The 21,422-nt window shown below is 38.0% G+C and overlaps 1 protein-coding gene across 4 annotated transcripts in view; it reads right to left on the bottom strand.

The window, feature by feature from the left end:
* The window catches only part of FYB1 (FYN binding protein 1), a 47,442-nt gene that overhangs the window by 8,251 nt on the left and 17,769 nt on the right, over window positions 1-21,422 (bottom strand). Inside the window, exons 3-14 of one of the 4 annotated variants that reach the window (XM_042825743.1) lie at window positions 14,892-15,045; window positions 13,402-13,460; window positions 12,205-12,224; window positions 11,381-11,427; window positions 9,904-10,021; window positions 8,241-8,397; window positions 7,070-7,202; window positions 4,215-4,243; window positions 2,974-3,043; window positions 2,321-2,461; window positions 1,613-1,644; window positions 513-582 (exon numbers count right to left, since the gene is read on the bottom strand). In XM_042825743.1, coding sequence (XP_042681677.1) covers window positions 513-582; window positions 1,613-1,644; window positions 2,321-2,461; window positions 2,974-3,043; window positions 4,215-4,243; window positions 7,070-7,202; window positions 8,241-8,397; window positions 9,904-10,021; window positions 11,381-11,427; window positions 12,205-12,224; window positions 13,402-13,460; window positions 14,892-15,045 — 1,030 coding nt within the window. The remainder of the gene's footprint in view (window positions 1-512; window positions 583-1,612; window positions 1,645-2,320; window positions 2,462-2,973; window positions 3,044-4,214; window positions 4,244-7,069; window positions 7,203-8,240; window positions 8,398-9,903; window positions 10,022-11,380; window positions 11,428-12,204; window positions 12,225-13,401; window positions 13,461-14,891; window positions 15,046-21,422) is intronic. The other 3 variants (XM_042825744.1, XM_042825745.1, XM_042825746.1) reach the window with 3 other exon arrangements.

Genomic DNA, 21,422 nt, shown 5'->3' with positions numbered 1-21,422 from the left:
CTCCAGAGTCTCCAGAGATGGCTGTGAATTCCCAGTACAGGGATAAAAGTTTTCCAAGTTGAACTTCACACTTCCAGATGTGTTTCATACTGATAACATTGAGCACTATCTCCTTTTCTCAAAAAATACTGTAGCAGCCGAGATCAAGTACGGTAGTTATCTTAAAAGTCTCCAGATTTTAATAGGAAGAGGTCTGCACGCAGATAATCTACAATTAAGGATCTTTAGGTCAGACATTTACTTCTACTTCTTGTTCGTCAGAAGCTGCATTTGTTGAAGTTCAAAGCATTACTATTTACAATAATAATATATGTAATAAATTACTATTTATTTTGTACTCTAATGCAATTATTGTTTCAACATGTAATGTAGGTTGTTGCCAACAGCAGGGTTATAACAACCACTGGACCTGATACCACCACATACAGCATATAGTCCACCTATACTGAATACTTTGAAAATATTTCAGAGCGTCCTAAAGATTTTTAATCAGAATAGTAATTTTCACTTGCTTGAATTCAGGCGGTGGAGGAGGGAAGTCTGAGGAATCTACATCATCATAAACATCACTGTCTCCACAATCTGAAACAGTAATAGACAGATTCAAAACTATTACACGATCCGTGAGTAGTTGTATTACAGTTCATAACAGTATAGGTAAGTTGACAAGAAGCTGCAGCAAGTCTTGTAGTTGCTCCTTGTCTGTGGGCCCTCTGTTTTGCACAATCTGCTGAGTAAAACATACGTAAGCAACCCTTTTCAGAATAAGACTCTTTATTAATAATAATAGGTATTCACTGATATTTTAATCTTCTTAAGCTGGAACAAGTTTTGGCACATGTTGGCTAATGCAATAGCCTTTAATCTTCCTTTTAATTAGTCTCTTTCCCACTGTGTTGCATCAAAGTCTATTTTTAGGATTTTATTTTAATATACACTCAAGTGCTTCTATTGTACTTTGGTCAGTGTAGCATTGCCTAGAAGTGGGCACGATTCACACATGCACTAATTTTTTGGTCACCTTATAGTGTCAAATTAGTAGAAAAGATTTTTACCACAAAAATGTACTTTGAATCACATCCAGAGCATTTGTGGAAAGGAGGCAATTATTCAACTTATCAAACCCATGGCTTAAAAAAGTCATGGTGGGAGATAAAAGGTTTAGAATTCAGTTCAGGCAGCAGTCTGCAAACTTGTGAGAGTTTGCTCTTTATTTCACGGCTGAGCTGGTATTTATGTTTTCTTACAACAACACTGAAAGTGATAAAAATAACAGCAAGCATCTAGCTTTTGAACTCTCTCATTAAGAGTTACTTTTCAAGTGTATCTGTTCACACTTAATGTTAAATGAAAAGAAAAATTGGAATTCTCCAAGAGAAGCATCCTTTAAAAATACATTAAATTGTTCTCTAGGACGCTTGTACTGTATCAGTACTTCCTCATCAGTGGATCAGACACATTTGAAATTCATTTGCTAGAACTGGGTAAGTAATGGGAAATCCTATTTCCTTCCTTGGATATGTTTTTGTGATTAGGACAATACAGAGTAATATATATGTACGAAAAAAAATCAGTAATCAATATGGGGACAAAACAATACACTATTAATTACCTTTTCCAAACTGCTTTGTTGAAGGAGACCTGCTGGGAAAAAAAAGAAAAAAAAATAAGAAAAAATATGGCCATTATATATTTATATCACATTTCACATTATTTACAACGCTTACAACAGAAGGGCTCCAAGTAATGTGCAGGCATTTTTAAGACCTGCTGACACTATCAATTGTCAAGGACCAAATGTTTTTTACTACTGAAAACTAGCTTAGAAGTGAATGAGAAAAGATTATAGTAAAAACATTAATTGCTGACCTAACCACTAAGCAAGCTGGGAAGAAGATAATTTTTGCATTTTTCTCCATGATACATTATTCCTAAAATCTGGATTGGCAGAACTAGATTTACCTGTTCATTTCAGCTGTATTGCACTGGTGAGCAACATATATTTAAATAGAGAGCAGATGAATCTGGTATCACCAGAGTGGAAGAGATGATGCATTATTTGAGCATTTTTTTTAAAGTATGTATTTTTTGTTACATTTTAGTTATTAGGCTCATGCAGCAAATATCGCGTGTAAGCATACTAATGACATTGTGAAGACAAGAAGAAAAGAGATCAATGTTTTTTTGCAGAAAAATATTGTTCTGATTTGCAATTTGGTGCATGATTCATTAGGCCGCAATGAGAACATGTTAGTAGCATGTGATCAATGCTTTATTAGCATTAGTTAATATGCACTGTGATTTCCTAGCAGACTCTTACAACAAATCTCCATTATCTTCTGCCCCATTGACTGTGGCTGTTTTTTCTCGTACACTTTTCTTTTTGACATCTTTGACCTTTAGTTTCTTCAAGATTCCCCAGGACCAGATATCATTCTTATCTTCATCCTGTGATACGGAGCTTTGGAGTATGCATGCGATTATCACAATGTAAAATGTAACATTCCTTTCAAAATTTTCAGTTGTATTTTTTTCATTGATGTACACCGTTCTCATTAGTGTCAACACTGTATATACCCAAAAATGAGGATGCTTAACTATCTAAAATGCTGAAGTATGTATTTTAGGTCTTCCATAGAGACACATTTATAGTTGTAGATATTCATTCACCTGATTTTTGACTTGGTGCTATTATGCAGCAAGCTAAATCTTTTTTATGCTGTTTTCATTTCAGAGTTATTTGGTCTACCTGGTGATTTTCAAGATTGCAGCTTCTTTTGCTGATATACTAAAATTAGTTACAAAATGAAACTTCTCCTAAAGACCAAAGAACTTTTTATTTTTCAGATTCCTGTATCACCTGATGTATAGTCACTTACTGGAAAGCCCAACTGTTGCTAATTACTGTGTCAAATTTTAAGAAAATAAAAACCAAAATTTAAACGCAACTATTTAAATGATATGAAAACATACCTAGAAACAGCATCTGTGTCATCAACGCCATCATAAATTTCTTGATCGGAAGGAGGAGGTGGGAACATCTCTTTAAGAGATCAGAAAGTTAATGTATTTATATTTAAGGCTTCTGAGCATGGTACTAATGACTGGCCTCAGTGCGTCAGATTTCTGTGCAAAGTGTGCAATATCCTTATAAACTGAGTTTTTCTGTAAACCTGCAGAGCCTAATTATTAAAACAGCAGTTGAGACGTATCCCAGTCAGGCACATCATCCACAGCACTTAAACATGATGACGTTGCCATTAACAAGAGCATGAATAGAGAAAACAAATGGATTTACACTGTATTTGATGAAATTCTCAGCAGTTGGTTTTGTCCCATTTGTGTGATGACTTTTTCATGTGTTTCTGTTTGTGATGATTGAGGATGTCAGACCAGCACTTCAAGCAGGTGACACCTTGTGTTCATCCACGGGACTTACAGGCAAGTGCAATGCAAGCTCCCCATTTTGGCCACAGCTCTGACCTCTCAGCCCCACCTTCCTCAGTGCAGGGCTAGCTCAGTTTCCATACCCATTTCCAGCTGCGGTCAGACCTCTTAGTGAAATCTGTACTTATCTGGCAGCAGCTTCATTCAGGATTGCCAGGGGATGCTTCTCCCATGACTAGTATCTAAACTCTAAGCTGAGAAGATGAGCTGTGCTCTTGTGATCAACAGAGAATGCTACATAAATATATGTGTTACCAAAGAGGAAAATGATTTGAATGTGTGTTTTTGACAGTGTGGAACTACTGCAGATTTAAGAGTTAGGACTCAAGAGTATTGCCAGAACTGACATACTCCTTGAATTCATCATCAAAATTCACTTTAATTGGTAATATCACTGGCTGTTTCAGAAATGGATTTATCTGGCACAAAATCTTAAGCTCACATTAATTTGTTCTATATAATAATGTTTTCTAGTTATATCTTTCCTGTTTTGCAAGGTCATTTACCTTTTCATAAAAATACCTTAATTGTTGGTAATCTAGCATGCTTCCAATTCGAGCATGTGAAGACAAATTCATTTTCATCCAAGTTAACACAGGTGTAAGAAAGTGAATTTGGCCACTACAGTTCCTTGTTTGTTGTTTGTTAGCTAATGCATGGCATGATGGTGGGTAACTACTGCATTATTTGGAAGCTGCAGGGGCCTGGATCTGAAGGTAAGCAGTATACAGAAGCAACTTCCCCTAAAAGCACACAAAGAAACTTACTTCCAGCTCCATTTCGACCACCATTCTGACTGGAAAAACAAAAACAACAGATGTTTTAGAGAAAATACTAGTTATTTGAACAAACAAGCAAACGAACAAACAATATAACACATCATGATTACCTCCTGCTTCAATTGTTCTTAGTTCTAAACCTCTTGGCTTTGGTACTCATTTGTACTACTGGCTGTGCACTACAAATTCTGTGCTGAAAGCTCAGGTACAGGCTTGTATGTACTGTGGGGGCTGCAACTGAACATGCCACTTCTGTTTTTCTGTCTGCAGAAAGTGCACTGACTTCTTACAGTCAAAAAGAAGGTGCACTCTCAGTAATGCTAAAGAAAGTATGTCATCTAATTAATAAGTGAATTAGCTCTTACATGAGGGGAGAGTAACTTTTTGCAGAGTTAGGTAAAAGAATTTAGGAAAATGTGCTCTGTTTTTGTCTTTGGAAATAGTTCATTACAAAATAGATGGAAAAGTGTTTTCAAATGTCATTCACAATAATTCACAGTGGAATACGTCAGAGTTATCAACGGCCTCTTCAGTTAATACAAAAAAGGAAAGGGACACAGCATTTGCAGAGATCAAAGCAAATTTAAAGTTACAGATAGGTGCACATTTTCATATCTGCAGCATACTTAAATCTAATTAAAACTATTGGAAATCTATGGCATTTTCACTTAATTACAAGGAGGTGCAAACCATTGTCTAGAGCTGTTAACTAATTATGTATTCAGAAAGGATTTTTTATTGCTGTTGATGTCATTAAACTGAAGAACAAAATATGGTTTATTATTACAGGATAATTCGAGTTGGAATAGATCTTAGGATGTCGTGTAGCTCAATTGGACGGAAATTATAACCTGACTGAACATATCAGAGTGCATCCACACCCTTTAGATTCACACCTTATGAGGCAATTTTCATGGGATTAAATAGTAAGCCAACAAACTTATTGCTCAACTTCTTTTAATAGGTGATGCTTTAAACCTCTGACTGCATGTTTCTAGAATTTCAGGGATTCTGTATTAGCGTGATGTTCTAACTGTAACTGAAAAGAACCTGATGGGCTCAAAGTTGCTCAGATTACTTCCAAGTCAAAGTCTTATTTAAACTTATACATCAAAGTGAGATTTTTCTTAAACTCTTGTGCCAGGATCTACCGAGATACAGTAGCCCTAGTCATTTACTAATTTTGGAATATTAATAATGCTCCTGATAATGAGATAATTCTATTTGGTAAAGAGGCTTTTTTTAGTGTGGCATTCTTACAGTGGTTTAAAAACATGTTGATGCACTTGAGACATTCCAACAATTCACGCTCATGAACTGAACAGAATGCTATTAATCACTAGAGAAGATAAAAATGTCAAAATAAACTTAAAGGATTTAATGAAGATGAGCCATTCATTCAGCCATGCAGGTTCATTTATCTATTATTTCAATATGCAACAATGTAAGTATTCTTGTCTGCTTTTGAAATTGAGAAATTTGAGGAATTTGAAGAAGGACTGAGGTAGCTGATTTTGAGACTTGACATAGTGGAATGGGTTGGCCGGAGAAACTTCTGTGATGGAAGTACCTAAAACTTTGAGTATCTAAGCCCCAGAATAACTCAAATAACTCTTCTGACTACCATTACTATGATATGAGACCAATGCACATTGAGGGAAATTGATACTGAGCAACCTGCAAAAATATCAGATGCAAAGCCATATTAGTTACCTAAAGAATGCCAACCCAAAGGCAGATCTTCAAAGTGCTGCTTTTGGAGCTCATGAGGCAGTTCTAGCAGCTGAGGATCATCTGTGACCCAGCCAGACAGCTGTGGTCATTTTAATCCAGCCAAGTCTCTAACCTAAGGTGCTGGAAGCACTAAAATCAGACATAACAACTGAGTGTTACATGACAGTAGTCCTGCATACTGAAATCCTCCATGCTTGTACACAGACCTCTTATCTGAATTCCAGTGTATGTGATTCTGCACAGGATGGAGAATGAGCACTGGTTTGTTACTTCATGTGACAGACACAGACTCTCATATTAAAGCCAGGTAACAGAGTTACTACATTCATTCTGGGCTATGTGATAGCTCCAGCTCCTGTCACAAGATCATAAATATACTACCTTGCCAGCAAATTTGGCATCATCTGGAGATGGCCATTTCCTAGATGCAGATATCTTTGACATTAAAAGCACGGCACACTGAAGTAGAGAGGCTGTGATGGGGCGCTGCATTTGCAAATGCATGGGGACTGTTTAACTGTAGAACTTGATCTAGGGGAAGATGACCTTGCTCATAACAGAGGAGTTGGAACTAGATTATCATTCAAGGTTCTGTTTTGCAATTCTATTTTTTTAACAAAAAGTTAAAAAAAATGTAGCTCATACCCATATCAGGGAAAAAAAAATAAAAAAAAATAAGGAAGAGAGTTAGTAAGGCTTATCATTTGAGAGCAATGACAGTGATAAAAAGTTCTCCAACATAGTGACTGCTTCTGGAGTCTTTCATTCTTACATATTAGAAAAGGTAGTATATGACTTCAGGAAACAGAGCAAGGAATGAGAAGGAGGGGAGAAAATAGCAAATCCTGCAGGTTTCCTGTTTTGTTTCTTTCGAGTTGTGATGGTACACTATGGACAGCAAGGATTACTCCTGAGGATGAGTGCTTACAGATAGTGAACCACTGAGTCCATTCTTATTCTTTTGACTACTAAATGAATAGTATTTGGTCACATGTTTTTGATAGAAATAATTGTTTTTGTTTTATGAAAACAGTCTATTTGGTAGTAGTAAAACTTCTCCTGTTTAGTCTGGCTGAGATGATTCCTTTTAATGTGTTCCTTATACATACCTGCTAATACTGTCCTGCTCTCCAACATCATCATATACTTCTTGGTCAATCTCTGGTTGTTTCACAACAGCTTGTTGCTTTGTTTTTAAAGAATCATAATCAATTTCCACTACAGTTGTTTTAATGTATCCATCTAAATAAATGAAACCATGTTAATTACAGAGTTTTAAAGCCTGCAGTAAAAAAAGTGTTTTAACAGAAGATACAGAATCACTGATTATGTTATATTGGATCATCTTTGAAAACATTCAGAGAAATGTGTCATTCTATCTGCCTACATATGTACAAATCTCATCAGCTTGTGTCAAGTTAACTTCATCTTTGCTTCTTGGCTACAGCCTAAGAATTTCTTTAGCAGGCTCCAAAAAGAGAGCTGGTACATGCTCCCTATCAGTTGACCCTGGGTCCACTGCAATCTTTTAGCATGTTTAAGGACAGTCCATGACAAAGGTTCCAACATGATATAAGGAAGGAGAGACACTTTGTCCAGTTGTATATACTCAAACTCATAATGAAATTGTCATTTCAGTCTCCTCAAAATTTAAAGCAGTGCTTTTAATAACTTTCACTGATTTTAATGACTTCCACTTGTGGATCATCTTTTAATATCTTTGCTACACCTCAGGAGCCATATAATCAGTCCTTCATCATAGTCATGGGTCCACTGAATTTATTAATACAAGCAGAAAAATGTTTTATATTTCAGACCAAAAAAAAAAAAAAAGAGAGAAATCAGTGGAAAAAAAAACACTTAAAATAAGATCTTCTATTCTCTGCTTCTAATTTAGGTACATCCATTTTATTTCTCTTAGAACAATTTGAAAAAGCCAACATCATTACTTGCATGGAGCCAAATTCTGATGTTATTTTGAAAGATGATATTGAATTGCCTCTCAACAGGTCCTTGAAGATCCAAGTGTATGCCTAGAATAGTTCCTAACTTCTTGTAGTGCCTGCTGATGCTACATTATGTTGTACAGTAACTTGCTGCTATGTACTGAGACCTGCATGCCAGGTAAGGACAGCAGGGCTCATGGTAGTAATTACTGCTTTGATGATCAGTGGCTCAGTCTTGTTAAGGTGACTCTTTTGGTGAAGTGCTGCATGCACACACATGTTCCCTGTCCTGTAGTGAAAACATTCAGGAGCACAGTGAAGAAGCAGAACTTACAACATCCTTTTATCCTGCCCAGCCACTTTCCTTCTGGGTTGTCTGTTAGACGAATGATCTCAATTTGATCCCCCTGCTTGACAGTCAGTTCATTCTTTCCTCCCTTGCTGTCAACACAAGCCCGTGCCTGATGAAGGACTTGGATGGGTCCTGTTAACTGTGGAGAAAAAAAGCAACAAAAGAAGTCACAGTTGTAGAAAAATGCAGTTCTTTCCCGAACATTCACACAAAAGATAAAATATCTATCATGATGATTATTTGTTTCATTGGCATTTAAAATACTGTAGGCAAATACAAAGACATCACCCCTACTTCCAACTTATGAACTACAGTTAAAACTGGGTGTTAAAAGAGAAGGCAACCAGATAGTAAAAAACAGCTGAGTGAGTGGCAGAAGCACAGTAACAGAGGACTAAAATCAACCTGTGGAACTGTTTCTCACAGAACAGATTTGTATTTGATTCTACTGGGCAGCTCTATGTAGTTATAGCAGAATTACTGATACGAAGAAACCTCCAGTAAGATTAAGAAAGTCTTCCACGTAAGTTATGTGCAGAAAATTATGCTTTATAAGTGATCCTACAAGCACCTTAAAGTGATCACTCAGTTTGGTAGAATTCAGGAGTCTCTTTATGTATGCTGAGAGGAAGCTTGTTTGGATTTTAACTTCTGTGGCTTTACCATGTCAGTAGTGTTGCAGTAGGGTTTGGCTGGTAACAACTGTAGGCTATCTTAGGAAAATCTATTCCTATATGAAGTAGATATGTGGCTAACCCCCGACAAACATCAGCTAAACCACTATTAGCTATTAATATTTTCCTTTAATATTTTCCTTTAATGTTTGCTCTTTGGCTCATATCAGTCTTTCGTCACCAGTGCAAGGCCATGATGTGGGAGAATCACTATGGCTTCACTGTGTACAGTGCATAATAGAAAGGGAGAAAAATAAATCCACCTACTATGTACAATGAAACCAAAAGCAACAGAGTAAGAACATCACAAATAAGCATCAATTAAAAGAAAATGATTGGCAATTTTGTAAACTGTGGGAGCGTGCTGACCACCGGCTCCATAAAAATGGCAGAAAGCAGAAAGAACTACCTCATAACTCAGATCCTAGGCTCTGACAGTAACCATAGCTCCCATACAAATGTACCATACTCCCTTCCTTAGGCTGGAAGTCCCTTTGAGATGGGGACCAAGACAAGGGCATTGTGATGCTATTTAGTGCTGAAATCTCTTAGAGGCTCAATATGGTTGTGTCTAGCTTGAGTTAAGCAAACAGTATGAAGTATATGGTCCCCAGTTTCACTTTTATAAAGGACTTTTGGTGCTATTCAGTGAAGGAAAATTATTTTAAACTAGGAAGTAAAGAGAAATGCTTTTAAGGCTTTTTTTCTTTTCATAAGTAGAACATAACGGAATTTAATGAAAACAGCATAAACACTGAAAAAACATCTTTGTCTTCAGTACAGAGTCTGAAATCAGGCGTATGCCAAACATGAAAGGGTAGATGAAAACTGTACTCAGGATTTATCCAGGTGCTTGACCTACCTAGCACAACAAATACACATCTCAGCTGTCTGCAAACTATTTTGAACTCAGCAATGCTAATTAATGAATCTTAGATGTCTTTGCCCAGTTTACAAAACAAAGTGCTTACTTTGAACTTCTTCCTTATTTCCTGCTCTTTCTTTTCTTTTTCCTTTTGTTCTTTCTTTTCTTGATCCAGTCTTTTCTTTTCTTCCTTTTCCGACCTCTTCTCTTTTTCCTTTGATGTTCTAGAATTAAGAGCAATGCAAATCTCAATAGAGGTTTCTTACCCAATGTCAAAAAACAGCTACATGTGACAGAAGACTACTTCTCCCAGTGAAACCAAAGATGCAAATTCTAAACCCAAATGCGGTTGCAAAAAATTGAAGAAGCAGCCCTCTCTCTTATACCACATACATAATTTAAAGTAGCTGTTTTTCAAGAGGACAATGTAGCAGAAAGGAAGGCCAGCTCTGCAGGTGCATGTCCAAACATCTCTGAACTGATTTTGGTAAGGAGGCTTGGAAACTGGCAGCAACATAGATGCCAAATACATATCCAGGCTACCAGTGGTTCACAAAACCCAAACTGAAGCCTGAACTAAAATGCAGTGCACTGTAAGTGTGCCTAATACACCAGGGTTCATTGCCTGTGATGCCTTGCATGCTGGATGGTACTAAGAGGTGGGGATGTAAGTAGGACTATAGTTAAAGCTTTGCAGGTTGCTGCCAGAAGATTGGCTGGAAGAGCTATGCTCTGCAGATCCTACGGAACCAATTGAGTGAGGCTCCCTCTTGCTTTATCAATACTTTTGCTGAATTGATGTGTTCAAATTAAAAAATAAAATTAAAAAAAAAAGAAAATCTATAAATAAAAATACTAAGTGAATGAGGAGTACTTCTTTTGGCTATATTGCTTCAAAACTAACCATCTTCAAAGGGAACCCAACAAGAAATTACTGCTGAAAGTCATTATACTTCTGAAACGATATTTTGGTGTAGGAACTTTAGAATCTTGTTTATTCTGAAGGAATTAGAATGTTTCTTTACATTCTGGCGTATAATGAATCCCATATATTTAGCCATTAGTGCAATGAGACACTCCTCAAAATGAAGGGCTAAAGGGTGAGCAGAGTTCTGATTTCAGCTCTACAGAAATGCCAGGAGTCTTGGGCCATGAGAGCTGTAAATCCAGCCAAATGAAAGAAATTCATTTATGTACATTTATATACAAAGCAAGAGCAGCTAAAACAAAAGGATCTCCCTGGTACAATAATATTGAGAGGCCTGACCTTACTTTTGCTCCTAAGCTGTAATTCGAAATAGTGATTCGTACATGTTCATTAGATCAGAAATCAGACTTTCCTGTTACCTAGCTCACAGTAACCACATTTTTTTATTACAGAATTTTTTTTCACCCCAGGGCATATAAGATATAAGTTGGAAAAAAACTGTGAACAATCTGACTTTCTCTAAGTGAAATGAATGAATCCAATAATGCTTGGCAGCTATTGCACTGGAATCACACTATTGTGCCAGATGAAGCACCCTTTGTAGGAAGCTTTTGCTAATAAAGATACAATAGGCTACAGGGTTTTAAATTAATACCTGATGTCATTTATGTCCTCGTACATCTCGCCATCACTTCCTTGGTCCTGTAAGACAAAAATCATTTTCAGTGGCTTAGATACATCTGGAAAGAAGAAAATGCACCTGTTATATGAACTTCATATGGACTATATAAAAACATTTACAGCAAGATGTAAATTCAGATGTTCTCAAGTCTAGTTACTACATTTTCAGACTCATTCTTTTTTCTTTTTTTTTTTTTCTCCTGACTTTATATTTGTGATATCCCAGTTATAAAGCCCTGAATTGTTACTATTACAGTAGCAGTAGCACAATGCTTCATCAAAAGTGGCTGTTTTAATTGCAATGCTAGTCCTGGAAAGCCTTTATCTGCAGTGATTACTGCACTGCCATGATGAAAGTGCCATGGTTAATAGCAGCAACTAATATCCCAGTCTGGAATGCTTGGGATCAAAATGGAAGACAGATTAGGCACTTGAATACATCCAGACAAACCTGTGCTTAACTGATGCAAGTCATTCACTACCAAAATAGAACAGGGCCCTTGTTTCTGGGAAAGCTCAGTAAGATTAAATGTCAGAAGAAATAAAAGGTTTTTTTTACACTCTTTTTTTGTTAAACACTCTTTTGTTAAAAAATAAAAACCAAGTACTGGTGTCAAGCCAGTTTTGATAATTAGCTCCAGGTTGCTCTGCTTACACAGTTTTATTTATGCCCTTCATAATAAGTACTTCTACAGTTTATTATCAATATGGCTGGATTAGCTCCACAACTAATTTTCTAATTAATTGGAAGTAACTTGCAGTAAAATGAATAAATTTATCAGGGAGGATAATGCTTACCCCATCTTTATTTCCAGGACCTGTTTAACAACAACAAAGAAAAAAAACCAACACAGGATATTATTTTTTTGTTGTTTGAAAGCAATCCACTCTAGAGTTAACTCTTTACAGACTGCTGAAACATAAGTGGCATTAACTGGAAATAAATGTAGACTCTTGCTTTCAATTAGGATCTGAGAGTGAAAAAAACAGAGGTTTTCAAGGTATTTTTTCTTGTACTTTGTAAAGTAGACATACCTGCCATAAACATTTTATTTCACCTGCTGTTTTCTGAAAACTAGCATATTTCACCACATTTTTAGAGGTGAAAAATTTGTTTTCAACATTCTTCAGTGACACTAATATACCTATGCAATTTTTATGCAAAAATGTCTACTTACACGAGAAAATCAACGTTAAAAAAAGACAAATCAGTGTGAGCAGACCACATAAAACTTTCTTGCACCAGCCCTGCAGCTGAATAGGGGGTGCAAAGGTTTTCATGTTAAGCCGGTGTCTGCCCTGGGCTGCAGGAGAAGGAAATCTGAATCCACCGTTTCCTCCTCCCTGCACAGGTAAGCTAGGTAAGCAAAGAGCTTGGGCTCAGATGCTGCTCCAGCACCCACACTGCTGTACAGCACAGATGGCCATCACGCTGAAGGACACATATTGTGCCTGGCACAGACTGATGCCTCCAGAGCAGAGATCAGAAGGCAGTCTGAAATTCTTTGTGTTGCAATCTGCTTGCTTCTCTGGCTGCTCCTGGTACAACACAGCAACTCACTGCCTCTTACAGAAGGCAGATCAGAAAGAAAAAACTAAAAGCACAATGAATATATTATTATTTTCTTAATCAAGTATAAAACAATGCCTGTTTCACCAGGGCATACAGCTTCGGCTCTGAACGAACAGCATTCATTTGGGCTCAGATTTTCAAATCTGCTAATTTGCTGTCCCAGTACATTTAACAGAACAACAAAATAAATACGGAGTAGGGGAAGAGAGTGGAATAGAGATATTTAAAGCAGTTCTTGAGAGTATGTCATATTAATTGTAAAACAGCTATGTGAGAAAAACTTCTTCACTCATAAAACTGCAGTACCAGCATAATCACTTACACGAATCATTCACGAACACATTAAGATAAATATGCCTTTGCTTCTCTTATAAATGCAATTTACTTACAGCTTCATATAGCTATTATTAATTAGAACTTACCCATCCTACCCTGTAAAAGAAATTCAACGTCATCATAATTTTCTTCAGTGGCTGGATTTCTGTAAATAAGAAAAAGGGAACATGTGAAAGCTATAAAGATGATTTTATGACTGTATTTTCATATAACTATTTTTTTCTGGTGCTTTCTTCAATTATTTTACAGAATGGCAGGGCACTCTTTTAAGCCTCATACGTTCCGTAAGTACTCGTGCAATTCACTAAGCTGCTCTTCCTGCGATTGGGTTTCTCACACAAGGGACACCTTGATCCAGAGTATGAATGGAGAAAATGAGCTGAAGGCACTCAGATACCATGGAGATGGGTGCGGTATGAGAAATGCAGTAGGCAGATGGGCTGACCCAACCGAGTGTGTTGGTCATCTTAATCATGCTCACAGGTGAGGGCTTCTCACACAAAGTACAAGCAGAATGCCAGATGTTTTGCACAACGTTAAATATAGCTCCACAAATTGCTCCCTGACTTGTATGGCAAGTGCAAACAACGGACGGGAGAAACCACATCGTAAGGGTGGGCCGGGTACAAGGGCTCTGGTGTTGGATCTAAAAGTGCTGTCAAACCGAGAGAAGTAAGAAACTGAAAATTTAGCCGGCAATTACATTGGAGATCTCTAACTTTTGAACACTTTAAAATAGTCGAATGAAGACTGTCGACCCGAGCATTCATTCATCAGAGAGGCGTCACGGGAGCGAGGAGGGGAGAACGAGAACCCCCTAACAAACACCGAGCGGGGCCGCCGCCGCCAGGGGGGGACGCAGTGCGGCTCCCGGGTGCAGCAGAGCCCAGGGCGCTGCCGGGCGCTCCCGGCTCCCCATCTATCTCCCCGTCTGCTCTTTGAAGCCAGCTGCTGGCAGGAGGAGAGCTCGATATTATCCTCGGCTTGTTTCCGGTCACTTTGCACGCCGTAAAGAAGTGCTCTCTCCTCTTCGCTGCTGTAGGTTTCCCGATTAGCTGGCGGCTTTTCGAAGAAGGGCGAAGTAAGACCGAGGCGTAACAGAGGCTTCTAATATTATCGCGGGCGGCCAGGCTGCGCTCCGTCGTGCGGTTTCACACCCACCGCTGAGCTCGGTTCCCCGCGCTCTCACGGGGGGGTGTCAGCTAAGACAGACTGACCCTCCTGACTCTTTCCCTCCGGAAAGATGCGCTGGACGGCTTGCGTTATTGACTCGGCCGACTTTCTGCAAGCATACGAAATGTACCCCTCTTTGGAGTACAAAAGCCAGCAGGGTGTCTGTCTGCTCCCTCCCCTACCGCCTTAGCAAGGGGCAGAGAAAGCGTTCTTACAGATAACGCTATATGGGGAAACAACTAAAAAATGCACAGAGAATGGAAACTTTTCCGTACAGGGAGGGAAAGGGTAACATGAGCAAAATGCCCAGAAAACTGGAAAACCATCTTCAGCTGCTGCTACATGAACAAATAGGCAGAAATAGGAGAGAAGACAAAGGACCTCGGATGTTAAGCTCACTTACATTGTTTCAGAGCTGGGCTTGACATTTCTGGGCGGCAGGCTGGGAGCTGCAGGGGTGTGCAGGGATGGGTGAGAGGCTGGTGGAGGAGGTGGTGCAGATGGGGAGGCTGCTGGTGGGGAAGGGGCCATTTGTTTAAACCCTTCATTCTTAGGTCCTGAAAAGCAAACAAACTAATAATAATAATAATAATAATAATAATAATAATAATAATCAAAACAGAACAGACTAAATTAACCAAGCAAACAGCTCAAGAAGCATAGAAAATGGGAACCTCCTGCCTAGAAGAATTTAATGCCTACAACAGTCCTTGAAAATGTTTTTGCAAACATATGAATAAGATACTAAAACATCAGTTTGTCCCATGTGTAAGCTGTTGTGCTCTTGAATTATCATTTATTCTACAGTGCGCCTGCAATGGTCAGTGCCACAGAAGCAGTGATGCAGTCTTGCTGGAGTTTTCCTTGCTCAGAAACAAAGTTTAAAGAGAAAGGATGAGAAATGAAAAGACTTTTTGGTATCAATTAAAAGCTGTACAGATCTCTGTACAGCTTGAAGTAGATTTGTAATGTCAGCTATAGAAGATAGGATCTAGTTTTTTAACTGGCAAGCCTATACTAGAAAAGATGCAATGTGGGAAGTTACACCCTCAACAAACAGGTGTAGTCTTAAAAACAAGATGATGCAGTGCAGGAGAAACACAGAAGCCATAATTATGTGAGTAGACTGCACTGTGTACTGCACTGAATGTGTGCTCCACACAGAGGCTGCAACCAAAACTGTTCTAACTATTGCTTTGGGAGTTCACATTCAGAGAAGTTACTCACACATATTCAAATAAAATCACTGCCTGGATGCCATGATGTTAAGCACAGGATTATATTTTAACTAGCATTAGTGGATTAAAAGCTACCCAGAAGGAATTCTTCCCAGCTGTATGGAGCAAAGTCCAGCAAAATCTGAGAAAGAGAGGAGCAGGAGAAGAAAGGGTATTCACATGTCAGTTAAACCAACAACAATCAAAAAGAACCCTTTTGTCTTCTGGAGGTCCTCTTCAAGTTTACACCTGTGTAGTGAGATGAATATCTTGTCGTGAACAGAGTAATCTTCCAAAATGTTGGGAAAAAGAAGTGGCTTAAACACAAAGCAAGAAGTATTTAGTAGTGGTTAATATCCAGACTGAAACTATGTAAGACTACTGAAAGAGCTTTCCTTAGCTGTTTGGGAATTTGGGAATTTGAAATTCAATGGAAAAAGCTCTTGTGCAGATTCTCTTTTTGTAAATTTATAAAATAGAATGTTTAATTTATCCATAACGCATGCACAAAAAAAATGTTAAGAATCCCATTACCTGTCTCTTTTGGGTTGATGTCATTTTAACAATATCGTGAGACAGAATGAGGAGCCTGAAGCCTATTGCATTACAGAATAAAACGGTGGGCAATATAAATGTTCTGTGCTTCATTTCTCCACTTCAGATCATTGTTGGTGGCAGAAAACAGGAGTTATTCTTATCTCCTTGCATTAGTAGACATGAATGTGACAGGGTAGTTGCTATACTATGTTTATTTTACCTATTTTTAGTAACAAATACCAGAACAAACTGAATTTGTCATGTACCCATCTACAGTGCTGGCCAGCCATTTGCTGCTCAGAGCTAGACATGTGTGCATGAACAGTACTTCTTCCTAGGCTGTAACTGCTGTGAGTTTAGATAAGCTAAACACGGCTTCTGCATATTAACAGTTCTCAAAAAAATTATCTTCCATGGACTTGTGCAGTCTCTCCTTCTCCCCGTGCAAGTGCACTGTAATGACAATGTGCTGGCAAGAATCACAAAGTCTACATCAACCCATGTTGGGAAGGGGCTGTTAGGACTACCTGACCCAGGCTCCCCTCCAAGCAGTCAGTAAGTAGCTCATGGCTTCTTGAAGCAATACCTGAACATACATATCAACAAAAGTAAATTTGATGAGATTAAAATGTGTGAGATCATAAAATTTTAATGCCGAAAGTGCAGTTTTCTTCAAAAGCCTAGCCCCAGAACAATGTGAAATAACACTGAGTACTGAAGAGACTGCAGCAGTGATAACGTGCACCAGCTGGAAAGAGCCAAAGTGGGAATGATTAGAGATCTTGAAAAAGTGAATTCCTGAGACCTGAATGAATTGTGCTTATTTTGGTGAAGATGACAAGACTGAAGGAAAGCAAAAAAGCAAAAAAGAATACATAAAAGTCTCTGGCAAAGTAAAACAGTTCTTTTTTAAAAAATAAAAGATAAAAACAACAACAAAAATCACCCCCTGCTTCTCCATTTATATGGCAGAGAAGACAAGAAGTAATGAGCTTAAGGACCAGCACTAGCTATTAGGAAGCATTTTCTAGTTTTCCTGGTTTGGAACTGCAGGCAACCAAATATCAATCTAAGGAGCATTAGCAAAAAGCTTTTTTTCTCAAAACTTTCTAATTGTACAAAGATTTCTTAAGGGTAGAACTCAAAAAAATTAGTGTTTTTGTCTCAAAATTGTTATATATTAGACCTTCTTGTCACATCACTGTCCTTTTTCAGCTGTCAAGTTGTTTATCCTCTGTCTTATCTAGATCTTTTTTTTTACAAGGCACTGAACTACTTGATTTTCACTTCACTTTTAATTCTCATTTATCTGTTCAGAGTCTCTATTCATTGAGACTACCAGCAATAATCCCTTATTTCTCCACAGTCCCTGATGAAGATTAATACAACTGACTGTTTAAGCATTTCTCTGCAGCTGGATCCTTTCAAGTGGATTCTAATCAAAGAATGAAGGCAGAAAGACTGTTTTCATAAAAGTGATGTTATTTGGTATTGATTATACTCTGAAATTTTTTGTGTTTGAACTGTCAATCCCATATCAACTTTTCCACGGTGATATATCATGCTACAGTATTGCTTCACTGTGATTAGTTTGTAAGACTAAGTAATGATTCTGCTCAAGTTCCTGTGCATAGTACTCCTTCCACCCTCTCAAGAGCCAAATCAAAGCAAAAAGAAAAAATGTCAGGAAAGAACTCCATATGCATTTTAGATTAAACACCTTTTAATTCTTTTTAAGTATGAGGATTGAACAACCTATCTGTTTTTATCTATTTTCATTGCTTGAAGCTTAGATAAACTGAATGGTTATAATGGTAACGGAAACATAGCTTTTTCTGTTCTCTAACTGTTGAAGTGATTTAGAAGTGCAATTACCTACACCTACACAAACTGAGACTGCTCTGAGTATAAAATGCTTCAATTCTAATACTGAAAATAATGGGATGAGTGAAATAGGAAGGCAACACTCAGTATGATAAGGCTGTTAGGAGGCTTACAGAGACAGAGCTACATGATGTTTCAGTAGAAATTTATTTATCTATCTATCTATCTATCTATTTATTTGTATTGGAGCAACTTAATTTTATTCCCTTCTCTCCCTGGTACTCTGAGGATTCAGAAAGGGTCTGTGCTGGTACAGGAACTGAAATCAGCTCTGGACAGTCAGTATGAGAGATTAAATCAAAACTGTCTCCTGGTTAAGGAGGCGCCTAAGGGAAGCCACAGAAAACAATGTGATGGACCATCACTGCATGACAGCTTTGATTACTAACACTACTTCCAAATGGCCTCTTCTCTGTTCTTTGCTTTTTCACATACCAGGAGGTGCTGAGAAAGCAGATAAAGAAACTGAAATTCTTGACAAAGAAATGAAAGACTGGATGAAATGGAATTAGCTCCTCAAGTCATGTGCAGCTGTAGGGAAGCTAAGAGAAGTTTGCCATAGAAACTTTCCATAAAAATAATTAAAAATTGCTGCTAATTGTGATTGATACTAAACTTTAAAAATCATCCTTAGAGCTGTAGCACTCACAGCAGAACTGAGCACAGAACACTGTAAACTGTTCTCCTATGGGCTTGGGGAGCCTTTTCTAACCATTTCTGTATGTGCAGTTAGCAGAGGTCACCTGCATTCCTGCAGAACATTTGTATATCAGGAAATTCAGGACACTGAAATTGTCTTGATGTAATGTATATACCTTGACCCTTGCCATTGCTGACTTGTGAAGGAGATAATGAAATATCTTCAGTAGCTAATACAACATCTAGAGACAGAACTCATCTTCGCTTTTCATCCAGGTATACTGCATTATAATTTTAGTAAAAATCAGCCTAAGTATAATAGTTCTCAGTAACTGAGAACCATGCTTTACTGTGTGAATTCAAAGAGAAACTATAGAAAACAAACAAACAACAGCAACAACAAAAGCATGGAAACAAAATATAAACAGATAAACCCAATTCCTTGGCACCTCTGTACTCTATGCAGTCACACACAAGTTTAAGGTTAGTAAAAAGGGATGATACCCTTTCTCTCCTTACTAAAAGTCATCCATGACTGCCTCAAAATGCTGCATTTCTCAGTCCTGAGATACTGACACCAGAAACACCTAGCAGACCTGGAGGAAAACCCCAGCAGCACCTGTATTCCTTACTGAAGGAAGACACACAATCACAACGAGCAGTGCTGAGATGAAACAGGAATCTGATGAGAGCCAGTGCTTCAGCAAGGACGTCCTCTCCCCAGTCTTTTTCAGACTCACAAGTTTTATGATATGGGCTTCAATGCTGACAAAGCTGAACTGGCACATTTCTATATATCCTCTTCCCTAAATATCAGGGTGTTTCATTGCTTGGATGAGAGGTTAGCAAACAAATGAGGAACAGTATCAAATTCTCAGCCTGAGCAGATCAGAAGCAGTCAAAGAAAAAAGCACAGTAAAGCACTCACAGCTGCAGTTCAGTTCCCATGAGTTGAAGGTACAAACTGCTGATCAGTTCAACCTGTGATTCCTTGGCACTAAGCTATTAAGTAGCAATGATGAAAAATAATAGTTTTGATAGTTGCCCATGAGGTAGGAAGCAATCCCATTCTGCACAGCTTCAGCTCTTCATATTTTTCTTGAACCTTGGCTGGATTGCAGCAACTATGAATGCCTGCTGAGACTGAAAAGGACCTCTGGAGGCTATTTGGTCCAACCTCTGCTCAAGCAAGAACGGTCGGAGCAGGATGCCCAGGATCACGTCCAGACTGCTTTTGTAACCTTAACTGCAAGAACTGTGAATTACATGTAAGGTATTGGGCCACAGCATCTAGGCCTCCATCCAGAAATTTCTAACTGAAGAATGCATACTAAAAAATAGAAACTGGACTTACAGATCACTGTAATTTCAAGTTCACTCTCATCTCACCTACTTCACCAAAAATGTATCAATAAACACGTTATAGAAAAACCTGTTCCATAAGAAATAGTTTTCTTGTATATAGAGGGGAAAAGCTGTTTCTTCATTTCGTATCCTAAAAACCAGACCATCTCTCTTTCTTTAGTCTATGGAAAGACCTCCTTCTTTATGATTCCTGATACAATGTGCTACCAATGAGGAGTCACCCCTTTCTGGTTTTGTTAATGTAGAGAAAAACTAACAATAATCTGCTACTGTAAGGAAGGAGGTTTACAGGGTAAATGCCTGGAATTTCATACATCTAAATGATTTTTTTTTTTTTTTTTCCCATGAGAAAAAAGGACTTCTAAGATTTTCTAGACAGTTACACTGCTGGTCGAAAGTTTTGCATTTTGAAGTAAACATTTATTTTACAAAATAAAATTCTTTTGAGCCAATTTGCAGATGCGGTATTGTTTTTCAGTTTTACTGCAAAACGTGTCACCATTTCTACATACAAGATTGGGGAAGGCTTCTGGGTTTTACAGAGAATTTGCTGAGAACCTGCAGCAACATTTGCAGCAGCTGATCACCCACTTCCTACTTTATTCATAATTTGCAGAGAGCTGATCTCTGCTCTGCTTCCCTAACCTGCATATTGATTTAGATACAAGCCATTATTTCGTGTTTCATTATTATGCTCCTTCGGAGCTGCTGAAAGTAAACAGGCTATGCTTGCAAGATTTCTGAAGCTCAGTGCTTTTCATATGCTGTTATCAGACGTGCTGTAACCGTACAGACATTGAGATTACAGGAGGCATTGCTCATGCCTGTAAAACAAAGACCACAAAATGGTTTTGATTTTGCCTTCCTTGAGTCCAGGTCCTACCTTAAGACATATTTCAATACAATCTTTATTTTTTTTCTTTTCTTCTCAGCTCTCCTGACTGTTCTTTATCTAAGACAATAAAAGTGGTTTCTCAGTATTATTCAGAGGAAGTTACCTCCCACAAAAGGGAAATTTTGGAGGAGGGAAATGAGGAAAATGAAGACTTAGCTCTGCTTAGCTCCTTCCGTTTTAAGAAAACATTGCTGATGTTTGCTCATACACCATGGAAATCAGGATCTGAGCAGATAGATAGAAAATTTGCCTCTCTTTTCCATGTAGAACATCTCATTGATCTAAACTGGGGAATATTTTCATCGGTTAAGTGGTATTTCAGTGCCTTACATTCTCAAGATGGCACAGAGCACAGATTGCATACCTTGATGACAGCATATCCCATTCTACTCTACGA

The sequence above is a fragment of the Centrocercus urophasianus genome, unplaced genomic scaffold (assembly GCF_019232065.1).
Source record: "Centrocercus urophasianus isolate 14NV4802_14NV808 unplaced genomic scaffold, USGS_Curo_1.0 seq_25, whole genome shotgun sequence".
Classification (NCBI taxonomy): Eukaryota; Metazoa; Chordata; class Aves; order Galliformes; family Phasianidae; genus Centrocercus; species Centrocercus urophasianus.
This window is presented reverse-complemented; position numbering and strand designations above follow the sequence as displayed.